Source organism: Alternaria alternata (assembly GCF_001642055.1).
Source record: "Alternaria alternata strain SRC1lrK2f unplaced genomic scaffold CC77scaffold_18, whole genome shotgun sequence".
NCBI classification, from domain to species: Eukaryota; Fungi; Ascomycota; class Dothideomycetes; order Pleosporales; family Pleosporaceae; genus Alternaria; species Alternaria alternata.
Window position 1 is genome coordinate 137405 of NW_017306207.1, and position 26284 is coordinate 163688.

General features: G+C 50.8%; 12 protein-coding genes across 12 annotated transcripts; 8 read left to right on the plus strand and 4 right to left on the minus strand.

The window, feature by feature from the left end:
• Positions 1-51: 51 nt before the first annotated feature.
• CC77DRAFT_942231 (hypothetical protein) lies at positions 52-1428 on the plus strand (the record flags this gene model as incomplete). Its single annotated transcript, XM_018534846.1, has 1 exon — positions 52-1428. One exon carries the CDS (start codon positions 52-54, stop codon positions 1426-1428), a length of 1377 nt encoding a protein of 458 aa, XP_018382861.1.
• A 399-nt stretch (positions 1429-1827) lies between these two features.
• CC77DRAFT_920126 (hypothetical protein) lies at positions 1828-2712 on the minus strand (the record flags this gene model as incomplete). The annotated part of the gene is made up of 1 exon (XM_018533709.1): positions 1828-2712. A coding segment is annotated over one exon (885 nt), but the record flags the coding sequence as incomplete, so codon positions are not given.
• A 561-nt stretch (positions 2713-3273) lies between these two features.
• On the plus strand, positions 3274-4463 carry CC77DRAFT_1022970 (hypothetical protein). Its single transcript, XM_018525584.1, has one exon. It carries the CDS (start codon positions 3534-3536, stop codon positions 4398-4400), a length of 867 nt encoding a protein of 288 aa, XP_018382863.1. The 5' UTR covers positions 3274-3533; the 3' UTR covers positions 4401-4463.
• A 394-nt stretch (positions 4464-4857) lies between these two features.
• On the plus strand, positions 4858-7545 carry CC77DRAFT_1064067 (GTPase-activating protein-like protein gyp7; the record flags this gene model as incomplete). Its single annotated transcript, XM_018528685.1, has 5 exons — positions 4858-4995; positions 5049-6408; positions 6484-6746; positions 6804-7122; positions 7181-7545. 5 exons carry the CDS (start codon positions 4858-4860, stop codon positions 7543-7545), a joined length of 2445 nt encoding a protein of 814 aa, XP_018382864.1.
• Positions 7546-8159: 614 nt separating this feature from the next.
• Positions 8160-10055, plus strand: CC77DRAFT_942239 (hypothetical protein; the record flags this gene model as incomplete). Its single annotated transcript, XM_018534847.1, has 2 exons — positions 8160-9930; positions 9976-10055. 2 exons carry the CDS (start codon positions 8160-8162, stop codon positions 10053-10055), a joined length of 1851 nt encoding a protein of 616 aa, XP_018382865.1.
• A 1082-nt stretch (positions 10056-11137) lies between these two features.
• On the plus strand, positions 11138-11569 carry CC77DRAFT_1022973 (hypothetical protein). The gene has a single exon (XM_018525585.1). The coding sequence runs from the start codon at positions 11369-11371 to the stop codon at positions 11552-11554; it is 186 nt and encodes a 61-aa protein (XP_018382866.1). The 5' UTR covers positions 11138-11368; the 3' UTR covers positions 11555-11569.
• Positions 11570-12150: 581 nt separating this feature from the next.
• On the plus strand, positions 12151-13624 carry CC77DRAFT_1097293 (cysteine proteinase; the record flags this gene model as incomplete). The annotated part of the gene is made up of 2 exons (XM_018529884.1): positions 12151-12809; positions 12871-13624. 2 exons carry the CDS (start codon positions 12151-12153, stop codon positions 13622-13624), a joined length of 1413 nt encoding a protein of 470 aa, XP_018382867.1.
• A 327-nt stretch (positions 13625-13951) lies between these two features.
• CC77DRAFT_1033370 (general substrate transporter) lies at positions 13952-15428 on the minus strand (the record flags this gene model as incomplete). The annotated part of the gene is made up of 2 exons (XM_018526793.1): positions 13952-14555; positions 14605-15428. The coding sequence occupies 2 exons, from the start codon at positions 15426-15428 to the stop codon at positions 13952-13954; spliced, it is 1428 nt and encodes a 475-aa protein (XP_018382868.1).
• Positions 15429-17570: 2142 nt separating this feature from the next.
• Positions 17571-18040, minus strand: CC77DRAFT_1064072 (light chain 3; the record flags this gene model as incomplete). Its single annotated transcript, XM_018528686.1, has 3 exons — positions 17571-17607; positions 17658-17890; positions 17951-18040. The coding sequence occupies 3 exons, from the start codon at positions 18038-18040 to the stop codon at positions 17571-17573; spliced, it is 360 nt and encodes a 119-aa protein (XP_018382869.1).
• A 1066-nt stretch (positions 18041-19106) lies between these two features.
• Positions 19107-20445, plus strand: CC77DRAFT_941987 (coproporphyrinogen III oxidase; the record flags this gene model as incomplete). Its single annotated transcript, XM_018534830.1, has 2 exons — positions 19107-19370; positions 19426-20445. The coding sequence occupies 2 exons, from the start codon at positions 19107-19109 to the stop codon at positions 20443-20445; spliced, it is 1284 nt and encodes a 427-aa protein (XP_018382870.1).
• A 109-nt stretch (positions 20446-20554) lies between these two features.
• CC77DRAFT_252412 (hypothetical protein) lies at positions 20555-23351 on the minus strand. The gene is made up of 3 exons (XM_018530878.1): positions 22855-23351; positions 22372-22773; positions 20555-22321 (listed from the first exon to the last, which is right to left on the minus strand). Exons 1-3 carry the CDS (start codon positions 23014-23016, stop codon positions 20804-20806), a joined length of 2082 nt encoding a protein of 693 aa, XP_018382871.1. The 5' UTR covers positions 23017-23351; the 3' UTR covers positions 20555-20803.
• Positions 23352-23780: 429 nt separating this feature from the next.
• CC77DRAFT_1022977 (hypothetical protein) lies at positions 23781-25506 on the plus strand. The gene is made up of 3 exons (XM_018525586.1): positions 23781-24404; positions 24456-25014; positions 25063-25506. The coding sequence occupies exons 1-3, from the start codon at positions 23846-23848 to the stop codon at positions 25301-25303; spliced, it is 1359 nt and encodes a 452-aa protein (XP_018382872.1). The 5' UTR covers positions 23781-23845; the 3' UTR covers positions 25304-25506.
• The last annotated feature ends 778 nt before the right edge of the window (positions 25507-26284 follow it).

A 26284-nucleotide genomic window follows, 5' to 3' on the forward strand; every position in this document is an offset into this window, starting at 1 on the left:
TTCTCACCGTTTCTACTTACTTGCCCTTCACGGCTTACTTGGACTGCCAAAATGGATCACAACCACGTCCGAGACAACATGAACTCCGACATGCCTTCAGGCTTCGATCAGCAGTACGTTCCCATAGATCCCAATCTTGAGGACAGGTTCGCTCCGTCCGCTCGAAACCACATGTACCAAGAATCAGCTCAGCATTACAACTATCAAGAACATCAACCGACTGGCTACAATGCGGTCATGCCCGATGCTGTGCCGTGTGATGCCTATTGTACAGGCTACGAAGGGCCGATGACACCTGCTAGTACAGCAGACCATCTTGAACCGCATGATGATCAGTTGCATAGCGTTTTCGAAGTCCCGGATGAACATGCCACCAACACCCAACAACAAGAAGGGACTGAGTATTCATCAGAGTTCTGGCGGACTTTGGTCAGTTTTGAGGTACCTGATTTCAGACAAACTTCTGTCGACAATATACCTGGCCTCCAAGCCCTACGCACGGCCTACCTCAGTCTCTATGGCCCCCAATCAACAGCCACAAACGCCACTCGCATGCAGTACGCCAAGGCCTTTGGTTTTGCCCTGCTCACGCACTATCACCCGGCTTCGCAAGGCTACACTGTGGTGCCGACTTCACCCGGACCCATGTCAAAAACAGGGATGAACTTTTTCCTGGCTGCCGACGACGAGTCAGACATCTGGAAGGATATGGGCAAGAAGAAGGCCAGCAGCACCAACAAGGCCAATCGACGGCGAGCGCCGACAAAAAGAGATCTTGAAAGGGCCAAAAGGGCAGAACAAGTTGCCAAGGTAGCAGAGTACAACCATGGATTTGCATACATGGCGAATCTGCAATGGGACTATATCCCGCCTCAGGACATCGCCGCTTTCGTGGTCATGTGTAAATTAGAAGTCAGAAATGAGAACGCTGGCATAGTGACATACGAACAGCACCCACACACCTACCTCATCATTATGGTTGACAACTTCGATCAAGTCCCACGCGTCTCAAGGGAAAACACAGTCCATCGCAGTGACATTCTAGCGGACGCGCTATGCCGAGGCGGCAAGGTCCGGAACGGTCACGGCATGCTTCTCTATGGGCCCCGGCTTGAGTGCTACACCTTCGACCGTGGAAACGAGTGGGTTTGCCCTGATAGCGATGACGAAGAAGATGAGCAAGAACCTCAGGATATTGAACCTAAGATGGAGGTGCTACAATCTGGCGGTCAAAATATCGATTTCGATATGCGTGCCACGAGCTTGGAAATAGTCGACGTGGCCTTTAGGGACATGGCTGTGAGGCAGGTGGTGTACATGTCTGAACCAATCCTCGATGCAGAAGAGGCTGTAGGTTTTGTAAAGATTGATGAAGAGATGGACGAGCAAGGACACTGCAGTGGCTTGAGAGGCGAAAAATTCATCTAGCTGACTAACCCTGGCGATTGCTCTCCCAAGGTAAACAAAACGTTGCCCTATATCACGATCAATGATCCTTCTCCTACATACCATCTTCATGCTGATGGGAGAGTCGCGCTTGGATGATTGTAAGCGCCCAATAGCCGACAAGCCATATCTTGCTCGCGGACAGTACTCCGATACCTGCCACAACGCGGGCTACGGGACCGTCCGTTCGCTAACCAGCATACCGGTCGATCGGGCTCAAATAAGAAAGGGCCGAAAGGGTGAAATGCAAGGAGGTAGTTATTGTAACTTTGCAGTTTATGGGATGCTGAAACCTGATCATACTTTGCTGCTGGATTTGGTAGTCCCATACCGAAATGTAAAGTAAGCGTAAATTTCGCTTCGTAACTACTTCGACCCACTATCAATCCTGTTCATAGCCTCATAAGCCTCTTTCGCAATGCCTTTCACTTCCTCCGTTAAACCTTCCAATTCAGCAAGTTCTCCGAACCTCTTCTTCCAAAGCGCCCATCGTTTCTTACTAAACTCTGGTTTTCCGTGCCACAGCGGTCCACCGCTACCAGGATTGCCCTGCGTTGCTCTTTTGGGGGTGAGATCGTATTCCCTTTCATAAACCTGCCTCCCCGCGGCGAAGATCCACACTGCGGCAGAAGGGATCGTAGCGTTGTATTTCTGTATCGCTGTACCTGGGTGATGAGCTCCATTCGGCACATCATCCTCATGTGGGGTCTCGAGTGCACTACGCATCTCCCAGATACAGTAGATCCAGAAGTTACTAACTTTCTCAACCGTCAGGAGAGCGTAGAAATAGAGCATGTTGGCGTAGGCATGTACTTCGGGAAGAAGGTATCCGGAGCCACAGCCGGGGGAGTCGTTCATGGTCTCGCGGGCATCCCAGCCAAAGCCGCGTAGACATGTGTATATTTCTGGGTCTTTGGCTGTTGGAGGTGGAAAGCTGGATTTTATAGCCTTCATAAGAACGACGAGTTTGTTGAGACCGACAGTGTCTCGGAAAGGGAGCCGTTTTGCTGAGTGGATTATTGAGATCCAGAGATTCCCGAAGTTCAGGTCTTTCCTGTTCTGTAGAATAGCGTCGTTGATGGGTGTAAGGAGTTTCTTTGCGACGTATTCTGCCTTTGTATTGCTGCTCATGTAGTCTTGCACGATTGGATAGGATTTACCATCTCCGTCCAAGGCTGGTGCAAAGCATCTTCGATTTTTCATAATGATGTCGATCTGGGTAGCTTCATCTTGCACGTTGGTGATAGCGTTGATAATCTCGCGCTCTCGAGCTTCCTCTTTCTGCTCTCGGGCCTGTCTTTGTTCTTCTGGTGACATCCTTATTCGAGATCTTTTTTGGGAGGGAATCGGGGTTTTCTATATGTCGGAAGCGGCGATATCATTCAGGAGACATATAATTTAGAAGTTGAAGTACGCCCTTCAGCCCTTCAGGATGCCGTTTCCAGGTGCTAGCTTGTGGCGATATGCACATACGTGCGTATGCAGTGGAGATCTGCCATGAGATTTTTCGAATACTGCCCCGCCGTGTTCAAGGTTAGTGGAGGTGAGTAAGCTATATTAGTTTCGGCCCAGGGTGTTGTTATTGCTTGTATGGCAGCCCAGAAGCTACACACAAATGATGAGAAAGTCTTACTTCAACCCGTATTTCATAATTGAGTAGAAGTATAGTTTCACGATGTTTCAAGATGCAGGACGACGCTCGGGTACATTGCTTTACATGAAGCGGTCGGTCAGCGTGCATAATTTCCCCTGTCGAAACTCGGCCTGCAAATGTCTAGTGCACGAGTGAGAGCCCGTTGGTAGACGCGTCTGTAGTTTTGACAAATATTGCGCATGTTAACATGAAGACAAAGCATCACGTATAGTAGAGGAGCGTATCGGGTGTGGTGAAGAAACGTTCGTGGGTTTGGGTGGTTGGTAACTCCAGGGTCCTCGCTCCCAAACGCCGAGTAAATTGGAAACAGCGACCCGACCGCGACCCGACTGCCTCGCACCACCACTAATCACCAACACCCATACGCCTGCATAAAGGCCTTGAACACTCACACCGGTCGCCAAAACATACGATTTGGGACAACGACATAACTATGTCGTCCTATCTTAATAATCTCCTCACAAATACAACATCGCGCTACAACAACCTCCGACGGCAGATCCTATCCGACGAAGCAGACGGCGATACAGAAGACGACTCGCATCTTTCCAGAGTTCTTCGCGCGTATTACACGGAGAAAGGAAGACCGTTTCCACAATGGCTTCCACCGGACCCAAAGGCGCCGCAGCCTGCGCCCGCCCAGTTTGCATCTTCTCAGTTCGCGTCTTCTAGACAGCAGGCACAGGCACAGCCAGCGGGCAGAGGAGGAGGACTGAGCGATCTATGGGACAACCCTGCGCCGCAACAACCACCGCAAGAGCCTCAGTCACTTCGACGAGGAGCAGGAGGACGGGGTGGAGCAGCGCGCCCACTACAAAGTCGGCCCATGGGCAATTCGTTGACACCAGAGCCTCAAATACAAGGGAGGCCACTACCCAGTCAGAGAGCAGGGAGCTATCAAAGCTCGTTGGGAGGGCGTCCACAGACAGAAGCCTCACCACCACCAAGTGCAGGGGCAGGATCAGGTACATCGGCACAGGAAAGGCTCAAGGCCAGGTTATGGGGACGATCACATAGTCCTGCCCCACGTGGCCTGTCTTCAGAGTCCGCCAACTCACAGTCGGCACAGGGTGGACGCCCATCCTATCCTGACGATCGAAGCAACAGCTATGGAAGCACTGGCAGTGCTGGTGGGAGACAGCAGGGCTCCTTTGGCGGCATGTCTTCGAATTCTCCATGGAGCGGGAACGACGACCCTTACGCGCCACAGAATGGAGGATACGGCGGTGGCGCACCTCCACCGCAACGCGGGCCACAAGGTGGACGTATGGGCCTGCCGAGCGGACCGCGCATGCGTTGATCATGTTCTTATTGCATTCAGCACGGCGCAACGGAGTTGTGTCTTGGTCGTTACTGGGTAGGCAGCATCGGTTTTGTAGACTTGACAGCATGGCGCCCGTCACATAACAGATGAGCCCTTAATATAAATACAACCCACTCACAGTTGCCTCGAAATCTCATGTATGTCCAGAGTTGCTTTACCCACATGTCGCAGCTAGAGCACATTACTTGATTCGATAGAGGGGCGACGCGTTCCCCGCGTGGCGTGTTGCACCGCCACAGCGCGTCATCATCGAGCATCAATCACCTGGGCACTCGCACCTACAACATCTGAAGCGCCAAACACCTACGCGCATGTTTTCTGCCCTATACCTATATTGCTCGTGAATATTCTCTGCATATGATATCTGACTGTCTTGCTTTGACCTCATCATTAAACCTCAACACCGCGTCTGTAGGACGCCGCCTAGCCCCGCATGACTTCCTCGGCCCCTGGACCGCCATCGCCGTCGGCCAGCTTCTACGACTTGAGTGACGATGAAGAGGGCGAATACAACACGATCCGACATACTAGCAGTGGGAAGGGTGTGAAGCTGTTATACACAAAGAGCAAAGTATGTATAACCTACTTTGACGCGACACCATGCAGTCAACCTAACATGTGCAGGTATACGTACATCCCTCGCCTTCCTCAAAGGACAACATCCCAGGCTTTGTCGCTCTAGTGCAGCAGAAGTCCAACCGAACCGCCGGTGATGCGCGTCCAACCTCATCCTCGTCCGCTCGAAGCGTGAACGCGTCATCGCTGCTCCTCGCTTGGATACCAGAGTCAAACCTCGGCGATGCATACGATACATACGTAAAAGTTGACCTGTCCGACTCGTCGTCACCACCAAGGCAGTCATACCTTGTGCCTCCGCCTCCCACACCATCCACTCACGCCGGAACTCCCGGCTATGCATTCGCGCTGCCTGTCAGCGAGATATACTCCGTCCTCATACGGCCACCGAGCATCGGGTGGTGGTTTGGAAGCGTCGTCATCAACACTCGGGCTGGTGACAGCTTTCCTGCGCTCTTCTTCCACGATAGCGAGTGTCAGTCTACCATCATGCAGCGGAAGAAGTTGGCCAAGGAAAGCTTCGATCCGTTTGGCGATGGCGGAGGCATGTTCTGGGGCGGCGACGAGGTACTGAGATGGCTGAAGAGATACGTCACAGTTGAACGTTCTGGAGCCGATCCGAGCATATACCTTATCGACCCTTCAGAAGACGACAAGAAATCCTTTGGCAAAGACGTCGCACCAAGGAAGAGCACCGAAGGCAAGACAGACGCGTCGTCTTCACAGCAGACTGGCAAACGAGACGGTGGAATGGATCCGGTCACAAAGGCACTCAAGGAAGCTAGATGGAACTTCCTCGAAAAGCTCAGCCAAGTCACAACGTTCACGCGGAGGACTGCCCAGGCCGTGGCAGACAACCCCAAGATCCCTCCTCAGGTTAGGCGCCTGATACAGAACCCCGAGGTACAGACGTTGCAAGAGGAGTTTGACAGCGCACGGCTATATCTCGCAAGATGGGCTATGGGCATTGCGGAACAAAGCGAGCGTGAGCGAAACCAGCGAATCTGGACAGCGAAAGATGTTCTGGCCATGGAAGAAAGTGATGTTGGTGACTTTGAGATTCTTGATATGGACAAGATGACCATGGCCGACAGAAGACAACCAGTCACTTTGACCGAGTGGAAAGGCTTCTTCGATCCCAAGGGACGGCTCCAACTGACGCCAGACGAGGTCAAAGACCGAATCTTCCACGGAGGCCTAGATCCTGATGACGGCGTAAGAAAGGAGGCATGGCTGTTCCTTCTCGGAGTATACGAATGGGATAGCTCAGATGAAGAGCGACGCGCGAACGTCAACAGTCGGCGAGATGAATACATTCGACTCAAGGGTGCTTGGTGGGAGCGCATGGTTGAGGGAAACCAGAACGAAGAGCAAGAAGAGTGGTGGAGAGAACAGAAGAACAGGATAGGTATGTCCCCTTGCGCGTTACACGCTTGCCTGGAAGTTGGCTGACTTGTCCCATTCTATGGGGTCCGTTGTGTAGAGAAAGATGTACATCGCACAGACCGCAATATCCCAATCTTCGCCGGCGAGGACATTCCTCATCCCGATCCCGACTCGCCTTTCGCGGACGTGGGCACCAATGTTCATCTGGAGCAGATGAAGGATATGTTACTGACATACAACGAGTACAATAAGGACCTTGGCTACGTTCAGGGTATGAGCGACCTGCTTGCGCCCATCTACGCAGTCATGCAGGATGACGCCGTCGCATTCTGGGGCTTTGTTGGATTCATGGAGCGTATGGTATGTTCCAAGATGGACGAAATTTCAGTCTAGACATAGCAGTTAACATGCATACAGGAGCGCAACTTTCTACGAGACCAGTCGGGCATGCGCAAGCAGCTCATGACTCTCGATCACCTCGTACAGCTCATGGACCCCAAGTTGTATCTTCATCTTCAGTCTGCCGAGTCAACAAACTTCTTTTTCTTCTTCCGCATGTTGCTTGTATGGTACAAGCGCGAGTTTGAATGGGCAGATGTACTGCGGTTGTGGGAATCGCTCTGGACCGATTACCAGAGCAGCAATTTCCACATCTTCATTGCACTAGCTATTCTGGAAAAGCACCGAGATGTCATCATGGCACATCTACAGCACTTTGACGAGGTGCTCAAGTATGGTAAGCTACGAAATCAAACGATCTATATTGGCTGTGAATGATGCTAACACCAATGTAGTCAACGAACTATCTGGTACTATGGATCTCGAATCAACGCTCGTTCGCGCAGAGTCACTTTTCAAAAGATTTCAACGAACGGTAGAGACGATCGACAAGAAGGGTAACTTCCCTTCTGCACCACAAGCGCGACAACGCAAGTTGGCTGCTGCAGTCGTGGCCGGTCCGGGACCCAATACGGTGGCAAATGCATCGAAATCGAAAGACCAGGCGGTGGCCTCGGGCACAGACAAAGGAAAACAGGTCGGCGAAGAGGAGCAGGAGGCGAGAGTCATCAGCCCTGAGCTACGCGCACTACTGAGTAGGAAAGTAGAGAAGCTCGACAAGCAGACCATCTTGGAGCATGGTGGTGGCGTTGGCAAGTAAACCCACTCCGGATACTCTTATGGAATTATTGAATGGCGTTACGGTCTGGTAGGATACATTGGCGAGGTTTTTAGGGTTGCTTACGTTCAACGAGGCACTGGCAAGATTAGATACAACTGCGATCGGCAACATCGCATCTCCACGTTCATCATTCACGTCGTTTTTCCCCCTCAAACGTTGGCTACACACGATATGCTCTATGCTGCTTCACCGTCAGCAATACTGGCGACGCATGCTTCATAGAACCCGCTGCTATGTTTGTTTTCCCATACAATGAACGATTGCAATTGTAAGTCCTTGCACTCACATGTCTAGTTCGCATATTGCACTTCACACAGAGTTCGACCGCTTCACACCGACGATCGCCAACACTACGTCCACACGGTAGAAGCAAACCACGATTCGTCACCTATTAGAACCTACAGGACGACAAATACGGTAGTACCAGACCTTCAATGAACTATATCAACCACTTCATCAATCGTTACTCTCCAATTCGTCCGCACAACGATTTGCGTCCTACCCAGTCTTCCAACGGCCCTGCTACCTCTCCTCGTCATTGTAGCTCTTGTTCGCAATCTCAACATCGGCGCAAGCACCGTCACCGCGAGAAGATGGCGTCCTTCAACGGCCCCTGGTCCAGCGACCTCGACACCTTCAAGAAGTCAGTGCAGTCGATGCCAGATCAGTACAAGTCCTCTTTTGCCAATGCGTCCAAGTCTACCCTGGAAAAGGTCTGTGACCCGAAAGTTCTCCACATTTGGGAATCCAATTCCGATGCCGATGGTCTTCTGCAACTTACTTCGGTCATTGCTAAATTGTGCGACCTGGGGGTGCGCAAGCACAAAGGCGCCAATGACGGTGATGGTAGTATGCTGATCATTGCCGAAGAAAGCCGGTCTCGGAACGGCTTTGGTCGAATTTGCCAATTGGTGGAGTATCTGACTGGGGCTGACGGCGAGAGACATCTCGAAGGTACAGTGGTGGTGTTTAGCAAGGTAGTGGTAGCGAGGGGATGGGATAACAGCATTTTATCCGGACAGGAAGAGGCGCTTGTTAAGACAGTGAAGAGAGTTAATACGGCAGTTGAGCGCGTGTTGAAAATGAGTGGGTTGAAGAAGATTGTTTGGCATCACGGTGCTGTGCTACACTTCTTGCTCCAGTGGATCAACATCACGACATCCTCTTTACGATCTGCTTTATCTGCCATCACCATTACAGGATCTCTCAATCTCACGGAATGTATCGCGCCTTCCGCTGCTGGGCGCGCGAATACACTGCCAGATCTGGAGCGCTTAGAGCAATACGCGAAGAAATTAGACATACCAGTTGTCTTCCTCGATGCACCTAGCCAACTACTTAACTTCGAATATCTGGGCACCTATATTTACTACTACGGTTACTACATCAACACTTTTTTGCCTAACTCGTTGGCCCGCTCCCATCTTCACAAAGCGCAAGATGAACTTATCACGTTCGCTTTTAGGCTACGAAGTGCGAGTGAAGGCCGATACGGTAGTGATGTAGTCAAGATGGTGCAGAAGCATCTCGATGCGAACAAGGCGAGACACTGGGCCAAAATGTGCGTTAGCAAAGAAAGCTACGAGAAGAGCAAATGCAGAGCAGCTGGCAAAGATGAAACGATTCATCATGCTGTTCAGTTAGCTGATAGCCCTTTCGCTCTTCTAGCCTCTGGTGCTGGGGTACCAGCATTTGCACGACTTTCGGTTGGTCCTGCATGCGCATCTACACAAGACTACTACACCGCAGCGCCTGTCAAAATTGCTTTTGCTAAGGTCAGGATTCGGCCTACTAGTCCTGCCACTTTTCACGTCCTCATTCCACAATCCTCTCAAGATCTCGAGAGAGTCACAAATCGCATACAAGGACTCATGATGGCCGTCCTAGAACGCGTAAGGCAGGAGAAAGGCAACCCAGTACTCAGTGACACAGAGAAGGGAATGTGGGATGCTGTTGTCAAGGCATGTGAATGGGCGATTGGGGGTTGTGACGAAAGCAATATGCCCAAGGGTGTGGCGAAGAAAGTCGGATTCGTCAAGGGAAAGTTGAGAGAGGGAACTTGGGGCTTTGCGCTAAATCCACCCAAAAATCGAGGTGTCGCTGCGACGACCAACACCAATGCAGGAACGGCGATGCTGGAGCCGAATCGTACGTATGGGTTTGGGCAGAGCACGCAGCAGACTAGGGGATCGCATTCGACATATACTGGAACCCAGCAACAGCAGATACCACAACATGGTTGTGGGGCCGGACTACCACAGGGTCTTTTGCCTAGTCCTGTCCAGGGTATATCGTATGCTCAGCAGGTGCCTTCCCAGATGCCAACACAAGGTATGTATGCTGGTGGTCAGGGGCAGGCTCGAGGTCAACAGTATGGCAATCATTGCTTTGGAGGCGGTCAAGCTGCAGTTATACCATCGCGTCATGGATTTGGACACGGTGGAAGCGGTGGTGGAGGACATCCACAGAGTATGGGCGGACCTTGGTGATACTGTCATACAGGGTTTATGAAGTCCGATCAGTTTCTTGCTACCGTAAGGCGATGCTCTATAGGAGGAGTTTCAATATTTGTTTGGCTCTACCAGAATAGAATGAGTCGATTGGACAGAAGGCTGACCGATGACGTGGAGTGACCACCTATTAGTAGGTCGACGGGCGGCGATGCGTCTTCCAAGGTTTACCCGCCTGCGCATTGCTTAATGTGAACACGTCGCGACCTCTTTGAAGCAATTCAGTTTAATATTTCTGTTACTTCAACCATCAACGCACGATATTCTTTTGTGGACGTTTGCTCCTGTGCAAACAGAAGAGGAGTACGTTCCGATGTGCCGCAATCACACGTCTCCCCATCCTCGCAACGTCACCAATAGCGCATCATGGCTACCACCTTGGATCGGTCTCCAGAGCTATCCAAAGACCGCGAGGGAACATCAACGTATTCAGCGTTTAGCGTATGTGTCAAATTTAGTAAGGATCTCATTTACATTCTCAAGGATTCGTTGAGCCTCAACAACGTAAACCATAGACTGTAGAGAGCGAAACGCAAGAGCACTCTGATTGCCGAGCTATACCACACTTCTTAGATCCTGAGTTTTTCAGTCAATGCCAGCACATTCAATTGCATACGCAGGCCCTTCGGCCGAAACCATATCATTTTCAGGGCTGGGATCATTGATACTCTGGCGACTATACGTGTTAGAAAAGTAAAGAACTGGATATTTTCGGTCTCAGTAATTTCTAAAGTGTTCATCTCTTGTTGATGCGCGACAAATGTGTTATATGGGCTGGGAACTACTGGCAGACTATCTGCAGCACCACTGGGCTAAAACGGATTTGGAGAAAGTACCTGGTAGTACAGTTATGCGACAGCAATCAGGGCGACATGTCAAGCGTAACTATGAACGGTAATATGCTTGAAAGACGCTTGCTACGCTTAAAGTTGGCCTGATGAGAGTTATCTGCATGTGATCTCTTCTTACGATGCGTAGCAATCATGGTCATGTTATAATGTGCTCTCTGCAAGCAACATATATCACCACTATATTCGAAGCGTTCTTCTAGCATGCCTCCAAAGAACATCAGCACCGGCGCATACTGGAAAGAAGACCCTACCGACGCGCCACACAGAGACGTGGAAACGGATTTCGAAACAGGCGAGTCTTCCGAATCCGAACCCCCTACCAGTCACAAGAAATTCACCACTTCCGATAATCTAGAAGATAATCTTGTCACAGTAAGTCACGATAGTACGCCCAGCTCTATCGCCAGCGATGTTGCACTGAAGGCTCCTTTTGAAGATACCATGGAAGCGCAAAATCTTGACCGTCAAGGACGGGAACAAGGTCTAAGTAACCAAGAAAAAAAGGAAAGACTGGTAAATATGCTGGGCAACGGTACTAGCGATGGAGATGCGAAGGAGACAAGCAAGGATAATGAGGATGATGGTGAGAACCGAAGTGAGGGAAAAGGCAAGGGCAAGAAGGTTTAGAAACATGAGGGTACTTGCACCTGACATCCAGGAGCATAGCTATTCGAACGACCTGAATATCTCCTAATTGCGGTCTTAAGTACCAAAAGCGACCAATCAGTCGCAATCTTGCTGTTCTTTGATGGGAAAACCAGGGCTAGTCTCTTTGTTGCTGAGAGCATTTATCTCACGTTCTGCGCAAAAGTTTGCCTAGAATTGATACCTGTATGACTGACTGAGATACAATCGAAATGAAGAAACTCAAATTGCTTGAGCTTCCAGGACGCGTTCTAAAACTATGTGTGTCTTCGCCGAAGGGAACAATGGGCAGGCATCTCGTTCTCTTCGCTTTGAGTTTGCATTGTCTACGTGTAAGAACAATGCATAGGCCGCTTCTTGTCTCTCTCTTTGACCTGCTGTTCTCTGCACATCTTAAACAAATGCATAGAAGACTGGCAAGAACAATGAAACGAAAACCTCATGGCATGATGCCACGGCGAACGTATTTTAAGAGAATATCGTCTACTCTCGGTCTCTTATACAAGTTAACTATTCGATCTATCTGCTTCATCACATACGACTAAAATATCATTACGATACCTAGGTACACTTATGCAATGGCGCCTCGACAAGGCCCGGATCAAGCGCGACGTCGAAGAGTTGCCAACGCCATAAGCAAGAAATGGAAGATCGAGCGCCAAAGCAAACGCCCTAGAGGCCTTGTTAATATGGGAAACAACTGTTACCGCCATGGAGCCCTACAACCTCTACTTCATCTCCCTAGATTTGTTAATTGGATCAAGAAACATAACAGAGGAAATCACTGGCCTTGCCACGCGAATGACCCAAACCGCGTGCTCCCCTCTGACCCCTTAACGCTACAATTGCTTGAAGATGAGATCAGCAAGTCTAAAAAGAAGAAGGGGAGAAATAAGGACGATGAAGAAGACCTTGAATATAGAGGATGCACTCCGTGTCTATTGAAGAGATTGATGATAGACTATTGGAGTGATATTGATATAGGTGGTCAACCAACCTTCGCACCCAATCCTTTCCCGCACCAACACAAGGCTATACTTCCGTTACATACGTTAGCTGAACGTTGGTACTGTGTGAATCCACCAGGACTCAATGACACAGTCGAGCTCTTAGCTACACAGGCAGAGCAGGAAAGCATAACTCGTGTAGCAAGACTATCCTACATGACAGCTCAGCAAGATTCAGACGAATTTTTACTGAGGATATTTGACGGCATCCAGAATAGTTACGATCCTCAGTGAGTGCATCTTCGTTCCAAGTTCCAATCTCTTGGGTTATCACATATTGACTTTGAACAGTACTATTCATGGAGCAGCGCGTCAAGCTGAATATGATTCACTTTTCCACGTCAGGACTCGTGAAGTCCACACTTGCGATGGTTGTGATGCCACTCGATCCGACAACGTGAATGAGATGCTGGGAATTAGAATCATTCCAGATGCTAATATCATGGACGACACAGTCGAAAATGCCCTTTCCCGGTACTTTAGTGATCCCACAGCCATCTCAGCATCCTCCAGTTGTTCCTGCAAGAAGTACTCGACTCAGTCGATCAGGAGAACGATTATAGCTGCACCTGAGTACCTTCGTGTTCAAATCAATCTTGTTCAACAAGTTTCAGAGGAAAGAAAGGATAAATACGGCAACGTCAAGGTGGACAAAAAAACTGGCGATCCCATAATGGTTGTGAACGTGGTCAAGAATACTAACCCCATATCAATACCTGACACCATTGACTTGACAGCGCACATGGACATCCCAGCAACAATCCAGAACCCTTATCCAGTACAATATAAGCTCGTATCTGCCACCTATCATAGCGGTGCCAGTTTCAATGCAGGTCACTACACAGCCGGCGTCACTGGCCCGGCGCTTCCATTCCGAGCCGAAAGAGCGCAATTCTTCTGCAATGATGCGGCCATTACCGATCTGCCGCCGACTGATGCTCATCCGAATGCAATTACGGAAAATCCTATGCAAGAAGACTTCAATGCTACTACTCTCTACTATGAGAGAATCACGCCTAAGAGTATACCTATGAAACGCAGCTAAAGAGCGGAAGACGGCAAATCAGACAGTTATAAATGAGAGGAGGGCTAGTAGAAAAGTCACTAGTGATTCTAGAAAAGAGACATAATCAGGAGACAAAAGTGGTTCCATGGGGAGATCAGCTGTAAGATGTTGTATCAATCGTCTTAATATAGTTCAGAAAGAGCTCTTACATTACTGGTCGTCAAATCTTTGTTTAGTTGCTATATTCCTATCACCACGTATTTCAGACTTCCTCTTTACTTTTGCGGACTGGAAGAATTCTCCGTTCATACTTGATGCGTGAAACTTTTCTGAACTAAGAAGACAAACGCCTACGCAAAGTACTCCTCATGCCCTTGCCTCTCGACTAACATCCGGTAGCTCAATAGCGACTTCCTGCACTGGATCAAATATACTGCTAATTTGCTCCAAAGAAAGACCCTTCGTCTCTGGCACATAGAAGAAGATGAAGTTAATAACGACGACCAGAACACCAATATAGACCAAGTAGTACTTCCAAGCAATCTTATCAATGGCAACCGGATTTACAAACTGATTGAAGGTAATTGATACCGCTTGGGATACCCAAAAGACACTGGTGCCTTTTGTTCGGAGATGACTTGGCCAGATTTCATTGACGTAGAGGATCGGTATGGGCGTCAGACCAATAACGTAACCGCCGAAGAAAAGAAAGAGGAATACGATCACTGCATAGCCAGCAGAAGTGGAGCCTGTGGCTGAGTATAAAGCCGAACAGATCGTTATCAGCACCATGAAGACTAGCATCAGGCCAGTGGATGTCAGAAAAAGGCGGCGTCGACCAGCCTTCTCGCATAGGAGTGCGGCACCGCAAGCTAAGAACCAGACGTATATCTGAAGCCCACCATTGATGCCTTGTTGGTGGAGAGAGTTGGTGATTCCGACTGTTCGTAGTACCGGTGCCAGGTAGAAGCTGTGAAATTATGAGTAGGTTATCCTTTTGTACATGCATTTGTACACACCTGATGATTCCGTTTCCAACCCACTGTGTGGCCACGGCTATGACAACAGACAGAACAAGGCGTTTGCGGTTGCCTGGGGTCGAAAGTAACGCCAACCATCCAGTTGTATTATTATGGGCCTCAGCCGCAGTCGATGCACACATCCTCGCAAACTCAGATGATACCAGCTCATCTCCGTCGTGACCGTTGGCATGATATCTTATCATGATAGATCTGGCCTTCTCCTGCTTTCCATGTCGTACAAGCCACCTGGGTGACTCTGGACAGAATATTATCAAACTCAGCTGTGCCAGTGACCAGAACAGCTGGATAGCAACGGGTAACTTCCACGACCATGAGCCCCGTATTCTCAAAGCTCCGTAAGATACCCAAGCGGCAGTGATCGAGCCGATGAAATAACAGGTGTTGAAGAGCGCACCAGCAACAGCTCTTTGGCGTGGATGCGCAAGTTCGACAAGTAGAGCCGAGGATGAGATCGTGTTGGAGATGCTGGAGAATCCAACGAGTATACGCATGCCAAGGAATTGATCGAACCTTGTACAGAATATCTGTCCCGTAAAGCCAGCTATCATACCAATGTTGCCAAAGATAATTCCGACGCGACGGCCGTACTTGTCGGATAGCCATGGCGCTGGGAAGAAAGCGGCGATGCAACCCATAGACTGAGCAGCAGTTACTAATCCGAGTAACTTGGGATGGGAAAGTCCTTGTATATCTTGAAAGTATCTGGGGTTGGCGATGAGATTGGAGATGAGAGAACTGATGTAGCCATTGGCCATGGCACCAATGTAGCATGCGAGAAGCAGGAAGTTGAGTCTCCGCATTCCAGAATCTTTCCACCATTGTGGGTTCGTGTTGTTGGCCAACGGATCCATGATGGGTAGGTAGTTTGATGATGCTCGTCTAACTGAGGATGCCCGACACTTATACTAATACATAGGTATGTCAGTACATATGAACGGGTTTCGGCTCTGACACAAGCACTTGGAAGGATGTCTTAACCGGTGGATGTCTGAGCCTTCTGACGTCTTGTCGTATCCAAGTGTCGGTGAAGCCTAAGAAACGGTGATCCTTATCTAGCCGGTGACGCGGTGTAACGTCCCGAGGTCAGGTGCTCACGATCCTTAACGTTACCATGACTCGTAGCATCATACTCAGCCAGTCATTATATGTAGTAGACATGCCATTACCGTGGTACTCTCCGGAAGTTTTCAGACATTGCCACTCCCGCGCACTACTCCGCCATGACTTCCTATTCGTCAGAGCTTGTTAGGCAAGACTATCAGGCCAATCAAGACCCACCCATCCACTCGGGGAATCGGGATACCACAGTGCGATGCAGATATCTTACATGTTCCTGCTCAGATGCGTTGGTTTGAGTTTTTAAGGGGCCGATTGTCGGCAAGATAGGCGTGCTTTTCCTTAGCATACATCCGGACCAACCAGCGTTGTTGAGACACGGACTATGTCTTCGTGGTAAATACCGTTCGGCCTTGTTCTACAGTTGGGAAGAATCAATGAATCAGGGGTTGGTGGAATGTCCTAGAGCTTGTTCGGACTATGCATGTGGTTAAGCAGTAGATGAAGATGCCGAGTACGCGTGGTAGAAAGCGAGGAGTAGAACTTTTGATGATGTTTTGAATTCTGGTATTCTTGAATGTAACACACGTCCCTCTTTATGGTCTTTTCGTGACCGGGTATCATATCGCTCGCTCTCGGTGCCGCTGTGCTTTGCGTGCGATTCCGTACATTTTGCTTGCCATGTCTGTTTGGTCTTACAACCCTTCCTCTTGCCGTCGACTCTCATGTCATGGACCTCAAGCCTTATTTTCTACCTCATTGCCCTGCTGCCATGCAAGACTCCACCTTCTCTTCAAAACATCTATACTCTCCTGTGTCGACCTGCCCTTCTCTTTCTCTTCGCGATTTATCCGTGTAAAGGCCGCAGCGAGACCGATCGATATGGCGAAAAGAGGATCGAGGCGTCTACACAGACTGTCAGCTCATGGAGCAGGTTGGATGAGAGTGATCGACTCACTTTGATATTATGTACTGGATCGCCATGATTGTGGGGTTCTTGGATACTCTTTTGGAACAATGCGGTCGACTGCTTGTGGTGGTGTGGATGTTGTTCGTTCGCTGCAGAGATGGAGCAAATGTGAGAACCCGACGTAGGTGGCAGTTCCTGAAAGGGCAGGATTCCGTGTTGAAGTCTCGATAAACTTCTCCCAGATCACATCCGTCGACGATCCACTGCACCTGCATTTGCTGTGGTCCGTGCCTACCGCCGGCTTGGAGCTTCCCCACGCGGCTGCCCCATATGCACTACTCCAGCAAGCACGCTTCTAGGAGCGCTTAATGTAAACATGGCAGAGTGTTGCAGAAGCTACTAGTGCACTCTACGTTGCCATGCATGTTTTCCATGTAGCAAGCCTTGAAAGCAGTCACCGTGCTCTGAGGCTGACCCGATGTCTTGTGAGGCGGGTGATGGCGTCATGGGTTTCAGGCCGGAGGAGCCGCAAGTCACGCTGCTCCATCAGGCACTGATAGCGCTTCACGCGCTACATACGAGACGTCACAGATTGGGTCATGTGAAGATAATGGTCTTGGATTACATCCGGTGCATTTGGGCTGAAATATGATGATCAAACTACAGGTACAGCGCAAGGGAAGAAGACAATCTATCCGACCGCCACCCTTGATATTCGTAGAGCTTGGTCTCGAGCGAATGCCCGATCTAGCTGCCTTGTGCTTGATCCGCCTCATTCTCAGATAGTGTTTGCCTTGCGCTGAGTAATAGGGAGTCTGCCGTGGCACCGAATCGCCCATCAAGAATACCCATCAATCACCCAGCCCATGTAGTGTTGCCATGAAATGATAAAGAAACCCGTGATCCGATAACGCCCGTGAGTTCGCCGCGGCCTTGATGGCCGATAGATAAGGGGATGCGGGATGGAGCGAGCTCTCTAGATGGCCTCGCCGAATGTGTTCTCTCCCGAGTACCTAGAAGTTTGTCAGCAGCTGCTTCGCATTGCGCTGTGGATGCTACGTACGTGATGTACAGGAAACCATCCTCATCCTTGTGCTCCTCATATATCGAGCTCATAAGAGCGGCAGTAGGCGGCAGGACCTCGTCGACGAAGATGAAGATGGCTTTCTCAGGCGACAGCTTAATCCTCTTGCGAATCACGTAGACGAACTGGCCGACGGTCAAGTCGGCAGGGACCAGGTACTTCTTCTTGTCGATGGTCGCGATGTCCGACTTCTCGACCTTCTCGCAGATTACCTACGCGTTGTTAGCTGTTGCGCGTGGCAGAGCAGATGAAGAGGCCAGAGGCAAACGTACGGGAATGCGATCGTTGTACTTCTGGCGAATGCGCTCCGCCTCGGCCTTGCGCTTCTCGAACGGGTGCTCGTCCTTAAACTTGGAACGCATCTTGGGTGATGATAAGGGTGCTGTGTATTTGTATGTGAGTGTGTACAAGTGGGCAGGCGAAAGTGTTGTCGGGTGTGTGGATGGTAATGTAGGACGGTGAGGGTGCGGGCGGTGTGGGAGTTTAAGGGCAGGCAGCAGAGCGGGGCGAATCACTTGCAGCACTGCCTTACATAACCTTGGTACTTGACCAACGCCCAAAGTCACTGAACCATGCAACTGACATCCAACGCTTCACGCGCCCGCCAGGTGCGACTTTGCCTTGAGACAGTGCAATCAACCCTCTTCCGTCATTCCAGTACAGCCCTTCTCGCCCACCAAGGGCGAGCTGACTCTTCTATGGCTGTGCTGACCGCTTCGCGCCTACCGTGTTGTCACTTGTTCAGCTCCCATGACCTAGCAATACCCGAATGTATGCCACTGTTGACTCATCTTGCGACTCCAAGCACCGCCACTCTAGATACGTGCCGTGACAGTACCCCGGGCTTAAAGCAGGCTGCACTTCTCCCTCGTTCGATGTTACGCTACAACGCGTTCGACGGCGCGTTCGCTGGCATCATAGCGCGTCCAGGAGCACCTTGCTGCTCATGGCGGCGTGGCTGTCTCTTCGAATACTCTCTAACGTATCAAAACGCGAATGGATATACCTCATAGACTGTACAACTCTGTTCAAGACATAGTAGTAGTAGCAGTCACTGATTTGCTCGGGCGGTATCCGCCAGCGAACTATCGCTACCGTACACTGCGCGCTTACAAATGATCGCCTTCCGTGTCCCAACTTGATGTAAGGCGTCAATAGTATGTTTGGAAGTATCTGCGAGAACCTCAGGTATTTCCTCACTGCTATGGTTGACAGTGGGCAAGTTTGCCGTATTTGTATGATGCAGGTACCGATACCGCTAGTACCGAGGAGCTCCACTGATGATGCGCCCACCGTGGTGTGATGCACGACAACTTTCCGCAATATCTAGCCTCTCTCACACACCCAATATAAACCAATTCACAACTCCAACACTCCTCCCATGATTCCTGCATGGTGAATCCCTCCTACATACCCCACCTGTCCGCCATGCGTCCATTCCGATCCTCGTTCCGCATCTCAAGAGCTCTCGAGCTTCCCCACAACTATGCGCCGCAACGAACTCTGCGCCCATATCACATCCGCAACAGGCAATTTCACTGTACTCCACGTCGCCGGCTAGACTTACCCTCAGGCAAGAAGCCGGAGAAACCGGACCCTCTGGAAGAATGGCGTAATCCTCCACCGAGCAAATGGCCGAACAGGATACGGTTGCTATTTGTACCCTTCATTGCGGCTCTGATCTATTCCATGGTACATCAAGACCAGTGATATCCTTGTGTTGCAAACTTTATTGACCATGTCACAGTGGACGGACGACACAATCAAAACCGAAGCACCTTCTATCGCCGAGAAGGATGCCCTCCTCAAGCGCGAGAATGGCGTCTCCGAGCAGTCACCGATGCGCCTGCGAATGGAACAGTTCATAAAGCAACACCAGAAGGAAATTGTAGCTGAACTGGAAAAGGTAGATGGTACCAAGTTCAAGATCGACACATGGCAACGGCCAGAAGGTGGTGGTGGAATTACCTGCATCCTACAGGACGGCAACGTCTTCGAGAAGGGAGGCGTTAACACATCCGTCGTATACGGCCGCCTACCAAAAGCGGCCATACAGAAGATGCGCGTCAACCACAAAGCCCTTGACCCCAATGTCGATTCGCTCGAGTTCTTCGCCGCTGGCCTGTCCATGGTCCTTCACCCTCACAACCCCAATGCACCGACCGTACACCTCAACTACCGATACTTCGAGACTGCCGACGAGACCGGAAACACAAATGCATGGTGGTACGGCGGTGGCTGCGACCTCACACCCTCCTACCTCTACGACGAAGACGCTATACACTTCCACGGCGCTATCAAACAAGCTTGCGATAAGCACGATAAGGCATACTACCCACGATTCAAAAAGTGGTGCGATGAGTACTTCAGCAACAAGCACCGAGGTGAGACACGAGGTGTAGGTGGCATCTTCTTCGACGACTTGGATGAGACGGAGAAGGACCAGGAACAGCTCTTCTCCTTCGTTCAAGATTGTTTGTCTGCCTTCCTGCCTTCCTATTTGCCCATCATCAACAGACGGAAGGACATGCCATACACAGATGAGATGAAGCAGTGGCAGCAGATCCGCAGAGGACGATATGTAGAGTTCAACCTTGTGCACGACCGTGGGACAGCGTTTGGTTTGAACACGCCTGGTGCCCGAGTGGAGAGTATCCTGATGAGTCTACCGCTCACAGCGAGGTGGCAGTACATGCACGAGCCTGCAAAGGGTAGCAGGGAAGAGCGGTTGCTTGAGGTGCTCAAAAAGCCAAAGGAGTGGGTGTAGAGAGCTCCATTGCGGACTTGTACATACATGTGCCACAAGGAAAGTGGTGTCTATGTGTATACAAAGGAAAACACTGATTCCCAATGACCTCACTGTTCATGAACACACATGCGAAGACGATGATCTTTTTCTTCAAACATATTTACATTAATACAACTGGTGGCCTGAAAGTGGATTCGCTAATAACCATCATTGATACGGCTTATATGCAGGCCCTCATCATTATATAGCGGTGCCAAAATATACAAGAAGGGTGTGATGAGCCCTATAACGCCACGCTATGCATGCAAAAGCTCACGATCACCGCGTTTCTTGGAAAAGAAGAGGAAAAGCCATCGTATGAAAGTTGAAGCCTGTTTCAATAGGCCCTAACCTTCTTTCCGTCGCCATTGGCGCCAATGTCAGCCTTTCTCTTTCCGAGAACTGAATCCGGTGTGCCTGGTGTCTCTATACCAACACCCTTGCCATATACCTCCTCAAAACAAGTAGCATGGTATATTTTACCACCTACACTCACAGCATCCATCCATACAAAGTCATTGGCCTCTACGTTCCACTGCGTCTCGAACTTGTCCTGACAAATGGGGCATGGCGCCTGCTGTAGTGTGACGTCTTGTGGTACGCTCACATACCGATCTTTGGCCTGCTTCTTTGGTTTAGCGGCACCATTACCGGAAGAAGCATCGTTGGAGTGGTTCGGAGAAGTCTCATCGACTTCACGGTACTCGATCCATTCCTTCTCAGGAATATACCAACTGCGGTGTACACCTCGCTTACCAGCATCAGGATCCTTGACCTTGAAGTGCCAGTCCATGTGACGTGCCTTTTTCTCTTTGCCTTCGGGTGTGCTCTCAAAGCGACGGCCACATGTGGCGCAGATGTTGGGCTTGGCTTCGTAGAGGCGTGATATGAGATGTAGACGAGGTTTCTTCATCGACGCAGTGGTAAGCTCGATCTGGTCCGTCAAACTAATAGGCGCTGGTGCCTGTTGCGTGGTCGGCTGAGACGCAACTGGAGTTGAGTTCGCAGGCATGCCACCAGGCACACCACTTAAAGCTTTTAGGAGCCATTCGGCTGACCCTAGAGCAGGGGGAGCAGCTGGGGGTTGAGGTGGTAATTGAGGAAGGGGGGTACTTTGTACGGGCGTGGGTGGCATTGAGGGTGGTGCCGCACCAGGTTTGCTGAATTGTGCAAGCAATGCCGCAAGGTTGGCAGTGGGCGTCGCGGATTGGGTCGGTGGGGGAGCCTGAGGTGCTGGCACTGGAGTCGAGACTGGTGGCGGGAAGCCTTGGAAGGGCATTTGAAACGGAGCTGGGGCGGGTACTGAGTTCGATTGTGCTGGGGAAGATACGCGTTTGAGTAGTTCCGCCAAATTCAAAGCGGGTGGATTAGGAGTTGAGGCAGGTTGCGGGGTTGATTGCTGCGGTGGTCGGAAGCCTGCAAGAAGTTGCGCGACGTTTGGTGGAGCACTGCTCGGAGGTGCACCCATCGGAGAAAAGTTGGGCGGATAACCTGGAGGCATTGCTTGTTGTGGCGGATATACTGGCGTAGAAGGAGCAAATGTCGGTGTTGGCGCTGGTGGAGGTGCCAATGCTCGAACTTGTTGGCGTACAGCCTCTAATTGCTGAGGAGGTAATGTCTGTGTATCTAGGATTTGCTTCAAGGACAACAGTGCGGACAACTTTGTGCGTAGAGCAGCATCAGCTGGGTTGTGTGCGAACATGTTCTGTGTTGCACTGATGAGCTGAGTTACTTCCACCTTCAAGTCAGCAAGGTCAACCGATGACATGGGCTGAGCGTGTTGCTGAGGCTGTTGGTATGTAGGTGGTGTGGCTGTGTGAGATGGTGGCCCATACTGAGGAGTCGGAGGTTGTGTCTGGACTAAATGTTAGCAGTTGTTTGCAGACAATAATAATATAGACTTACTGGTCGAGCACGTGGGTCGTTAGGAGCAGCATAACGCGGGCCAGTTTGAGGCGGCGTTGACGTACCTCTCCAAGCGACGTTGAGCGACGGAGGACGAGGTGGAAGCGCGTGCTGTGGTCGAATCTGCTGCTGAGCTGCGCGGAACTTAGCCAGTGCATTCTCAATATCCTGCGTCACGTCGGCCTGGAATACAGGACGTGGGTCCATGGACTCGGGCACAGGCATCTTCCACGTCTTCAAAAGGCCTTCCATGTTCTTGCGAGTGTTCTGGTCCATGACGAGATAGGCGTCCATGAAGGTTCTATAAAGGTTGCGGCCGATGTAGACAGTGTATGGGGTGCCGACATTCTTGACAATCGAATCAAGAACATAGAGGGCTGGGAGTTTCCATTCAGGGCGTGTCTACACATGTCAGTCATGGGCGGATAAAGTGAGTGCTTGTGGACTGATGCAATTGTTAGTCTGCCAGTATCCAGGACTTACCGATTGGATATGCTTCTGAAGCTCATTGGATATAGCTTCCGCGTATTCTGTGTTTTCCTTGGCGATGAGGGTTAGATTGCTAATCTCAGGTCTGCTGTTCATCCTCAAATCTTGCAAGGCATCCCGAAAGTCGGCAGCCACTTCAGCAGCTGGCAGAGACATGATGGGCAAGAACTGGGGTTAGACAAGAATGGATATGTGCTTTGTTAGAAGAAGAAGGGAAACTTGCGCGCAAGGGGCAGAGTGAGCGGCTGGCTTTGCGGTCGGGAAGTCGCAATGCTGACGATGTCGATGCCAGATGAACAATAGACGATATGCTTCCTCGCTTCTCGACGAACACACGTAATGACAGTGCTTGTGTTGGATACTAGCTATGGCCGCGCCAAATGACGCAGTGTGAAGACTGCGCCGGTACAGCTAGGCAGTAACAAACTCGCTCTCCTCCAGCTACTGCAATCCTCCTTCTGTCTGTATGCCCTTCCTCCTTCAAGCCAACAGTGAGGCGGCAACGCGCGGTTGCAGACGTGTCGCAATAGAGACCTGGAGTCACTCGCAGGCGCCGCGACAGTGCCGGAGCCTATGCAAGGTGCCGTCTGTGTTGGAGCTCGTCAGTTGAAAAGCAGAAAGGCAGCGGCAGTCAGCCTCTGTAGCAAAACTCGTCGCAGAGACTCGTCAAAGTGTCGTGGTGGTGGGGGCCTGAGGATGGTGGTCAGGCGGGTGAGTGGTCGAACAAAGGTGGAGCGGCTGCGGTCTTTGACAGCAGGTCGCGAACAAGCCGGGGCGCGGTTGCGACTGCCAAGCCCGGCCACGGCAAATCGTATCACCGCGCGTCATGGCAGTCGCGCTCCCTGGAACTTTGCTTTCACTATCTCGCGATCGCCCTCTGCCCTCGTCCACCTTTACTGCGATCGGCCACCGTCGAGCGACTCCACATCCTCAGCGCCTATCCATCGATACCCTGATCCCAACGGAACAGGCCGGAATTGTCACTATGGAGGACGTCGAGTTCACCCGGTCGCATTCCAAGTCGCCGCTTCCACAGGCTGGCGACGACCCAGCCGATCCTCTGCGCCCCGAGATTGACGAGGAGAATGCTACTCCAAACCCACCCATCGGTGATCCAGACCAAGATATGGAGGTGACAGAGGACCGGCCTGGCGAGATGCCTGACCAGGACGACATCGAGGCCGGCTTGTCAGACAATGAGTCGGTCCTTTCCGAGGCGCTGGATGACGATCAAATGGACGAGCAGTTTGGTGACTTCGATATCAACAACGTCGCTATCGATGAGCGTCCGGCGCAGGCTATTGACGAAGACAACGTCAAGCAGATTGGTGTACACAAGCGGAAGCGCACCGCGGGAGAGGGCGAAGAGCCAAAGAAGAAGAAAAAGAGAGCCGAGAAGCCACGCCGGAAGAAGAACAAGGACGGCGACGATGATGGCGATATTCCTGAAGGCGACAGGCGTAGCAAGCGGTCCAAGAAGGCAGGCAGAGTCCGCGGCGCAAGCCCAGATGGCGATCCAGACGAGCATCTCACTCCAGAAGAGCGTGCGTAATTTGATACCCAGACTCAGGTTGCCAAACTGACCGTGATTGTAGGACGAAAGAAGCAGCTCAATGCCCAGATAGACAGCATTGTCAGCACCAGCTCAAATCGCCGCCGCAAGAAGGATGGCATTGACCTCGAACAAATGGCCGACCAGGAGATTGAGGAGATGCGCCGCCGTATGGCAGCAGCTGCCGAAGCCGACAACGAAGGCCGAAAGCGCAACGAGCCCGCGCGACACAAGCTCAAACTTCTGCCTGAAGTGACAGCCCTGCTGAACAAGAACACATTGAGGGATACTATCGTGGACCCTGAGGTGAACCTGCTCGAGTCGGTGCGCTTCTTCCTGGAGCCCCTCAGCGATGGTAGTCTTCCTGCGTACGACATCCAGAAGGATCTCATGGCTTCGTTGGCGAAGTTGCCTGTCAACAAGGACACACTTGTTGCATCTGGCATTGGCAAAGTCATCATGTTCTACATCAAGAGCAAGAAGCCCGAGTTGACCATCAAGCGACAAGCCGAGCGCCTCTTTACAGACTGGACGCGTCCTATCCTTAGGCGGACAGACGACTACCGTAAGAAGGAGTTTGCCCAGGCCGATTACGATCCAAGGTATGATTTACTTTTGCATACTTGAGTACGCATGCTGATAATTTCTAGTCAAATGAAAACTGGCGACAGGTCCGCTGCCAGCAGCCAAGCTGCGGCCATTGCAGCCAACCGCAAGAAGCAGCTCGAAGCTCCCAAGGCCTTCCAGCGCGCCCGCATGGAGTCTGGTCCCACTACGTATACCATCGCGCCCAAGAGCAACGTTGTGTTCAACGAGAACGCACGGAGCCGTTCGAGCAATGTGGATATCATGAAGCAGATCAGGGGAGGTCGCAGTGGTGGCAGGCGTTGAGCTGGATCTCACAGCGCACTTTGTTTTGGGGTGCGTTTTCTTTCTAGTATTACTTCCGATGATGCTTGCTCTCGACATCGCTTTGGTAATATTACAAACTCTTGAGGGTTCAGCATGTTAAAATTGCATAGCGGGCGTTACTTGCAACTTAGAGTCGGTGTGTGGATTCCGCCAGCTTCTTGTACACTATACCAATGCAGTTCTTTTCTGATATGTACTGCTTTTCGTCATGCAAGTGTCTTAACACAGTTTGCAGTAAAAACCTTGTAGGTGCCTTTTGTGAAGCATAACTCAGACAGAACCAAGTTTATTCACAAGATCTATGGTTTCCATAGGGTGCTCTTGGAAGCTCGGTCACCTTACAAGAAAGAACGTTCCCCAACTTCGGCACTTCGACCATGTGTGCCTCTTCACTGACGCTAAAGCTTGACATGGGCTCGGGTACCCTGTCACGGCTCGCAAACACGAGCTGATAGCAGGGTATTCTATGAACCAAACGATGGCCATGTCGTTGCTGGACGGTTCCGGAAGCTCCTAATTGTCGATTCGCGATCTGTAGTTAAGTGTATGGTGTAGATGTCCGTCATGACTGTAGGGTAACTAGGTATCTCACGATTGCACAAGCTCCTCTGTTTCTCGAGATACTGGATGCAGCAAACGAGTTGCGTACAAGAGTGATCTTCTTGCAGCGCAAGGAGACTTTCCTTGCATATCATGTGTCGAGTCTTGCCACTCAATATTAACCTAGAACATGAGACATTCAGTTCTCCAAGTTGGAATCTCCGCATCGCGCACGCTGACATTTTCAGTGTCAAGAATTCATCTTTTGCATATCTGTCACGAAAGGCGGGATCTGGGACAGTGAAGGTAACCTCGCGATTATTTGGACATCAAGCTGTATTCATAGTACGAAACCCATGCTGAGGGGGCTATACAAGGTAGTGAAGAGTATATATTACAGAATATCTGTACAACATGCTG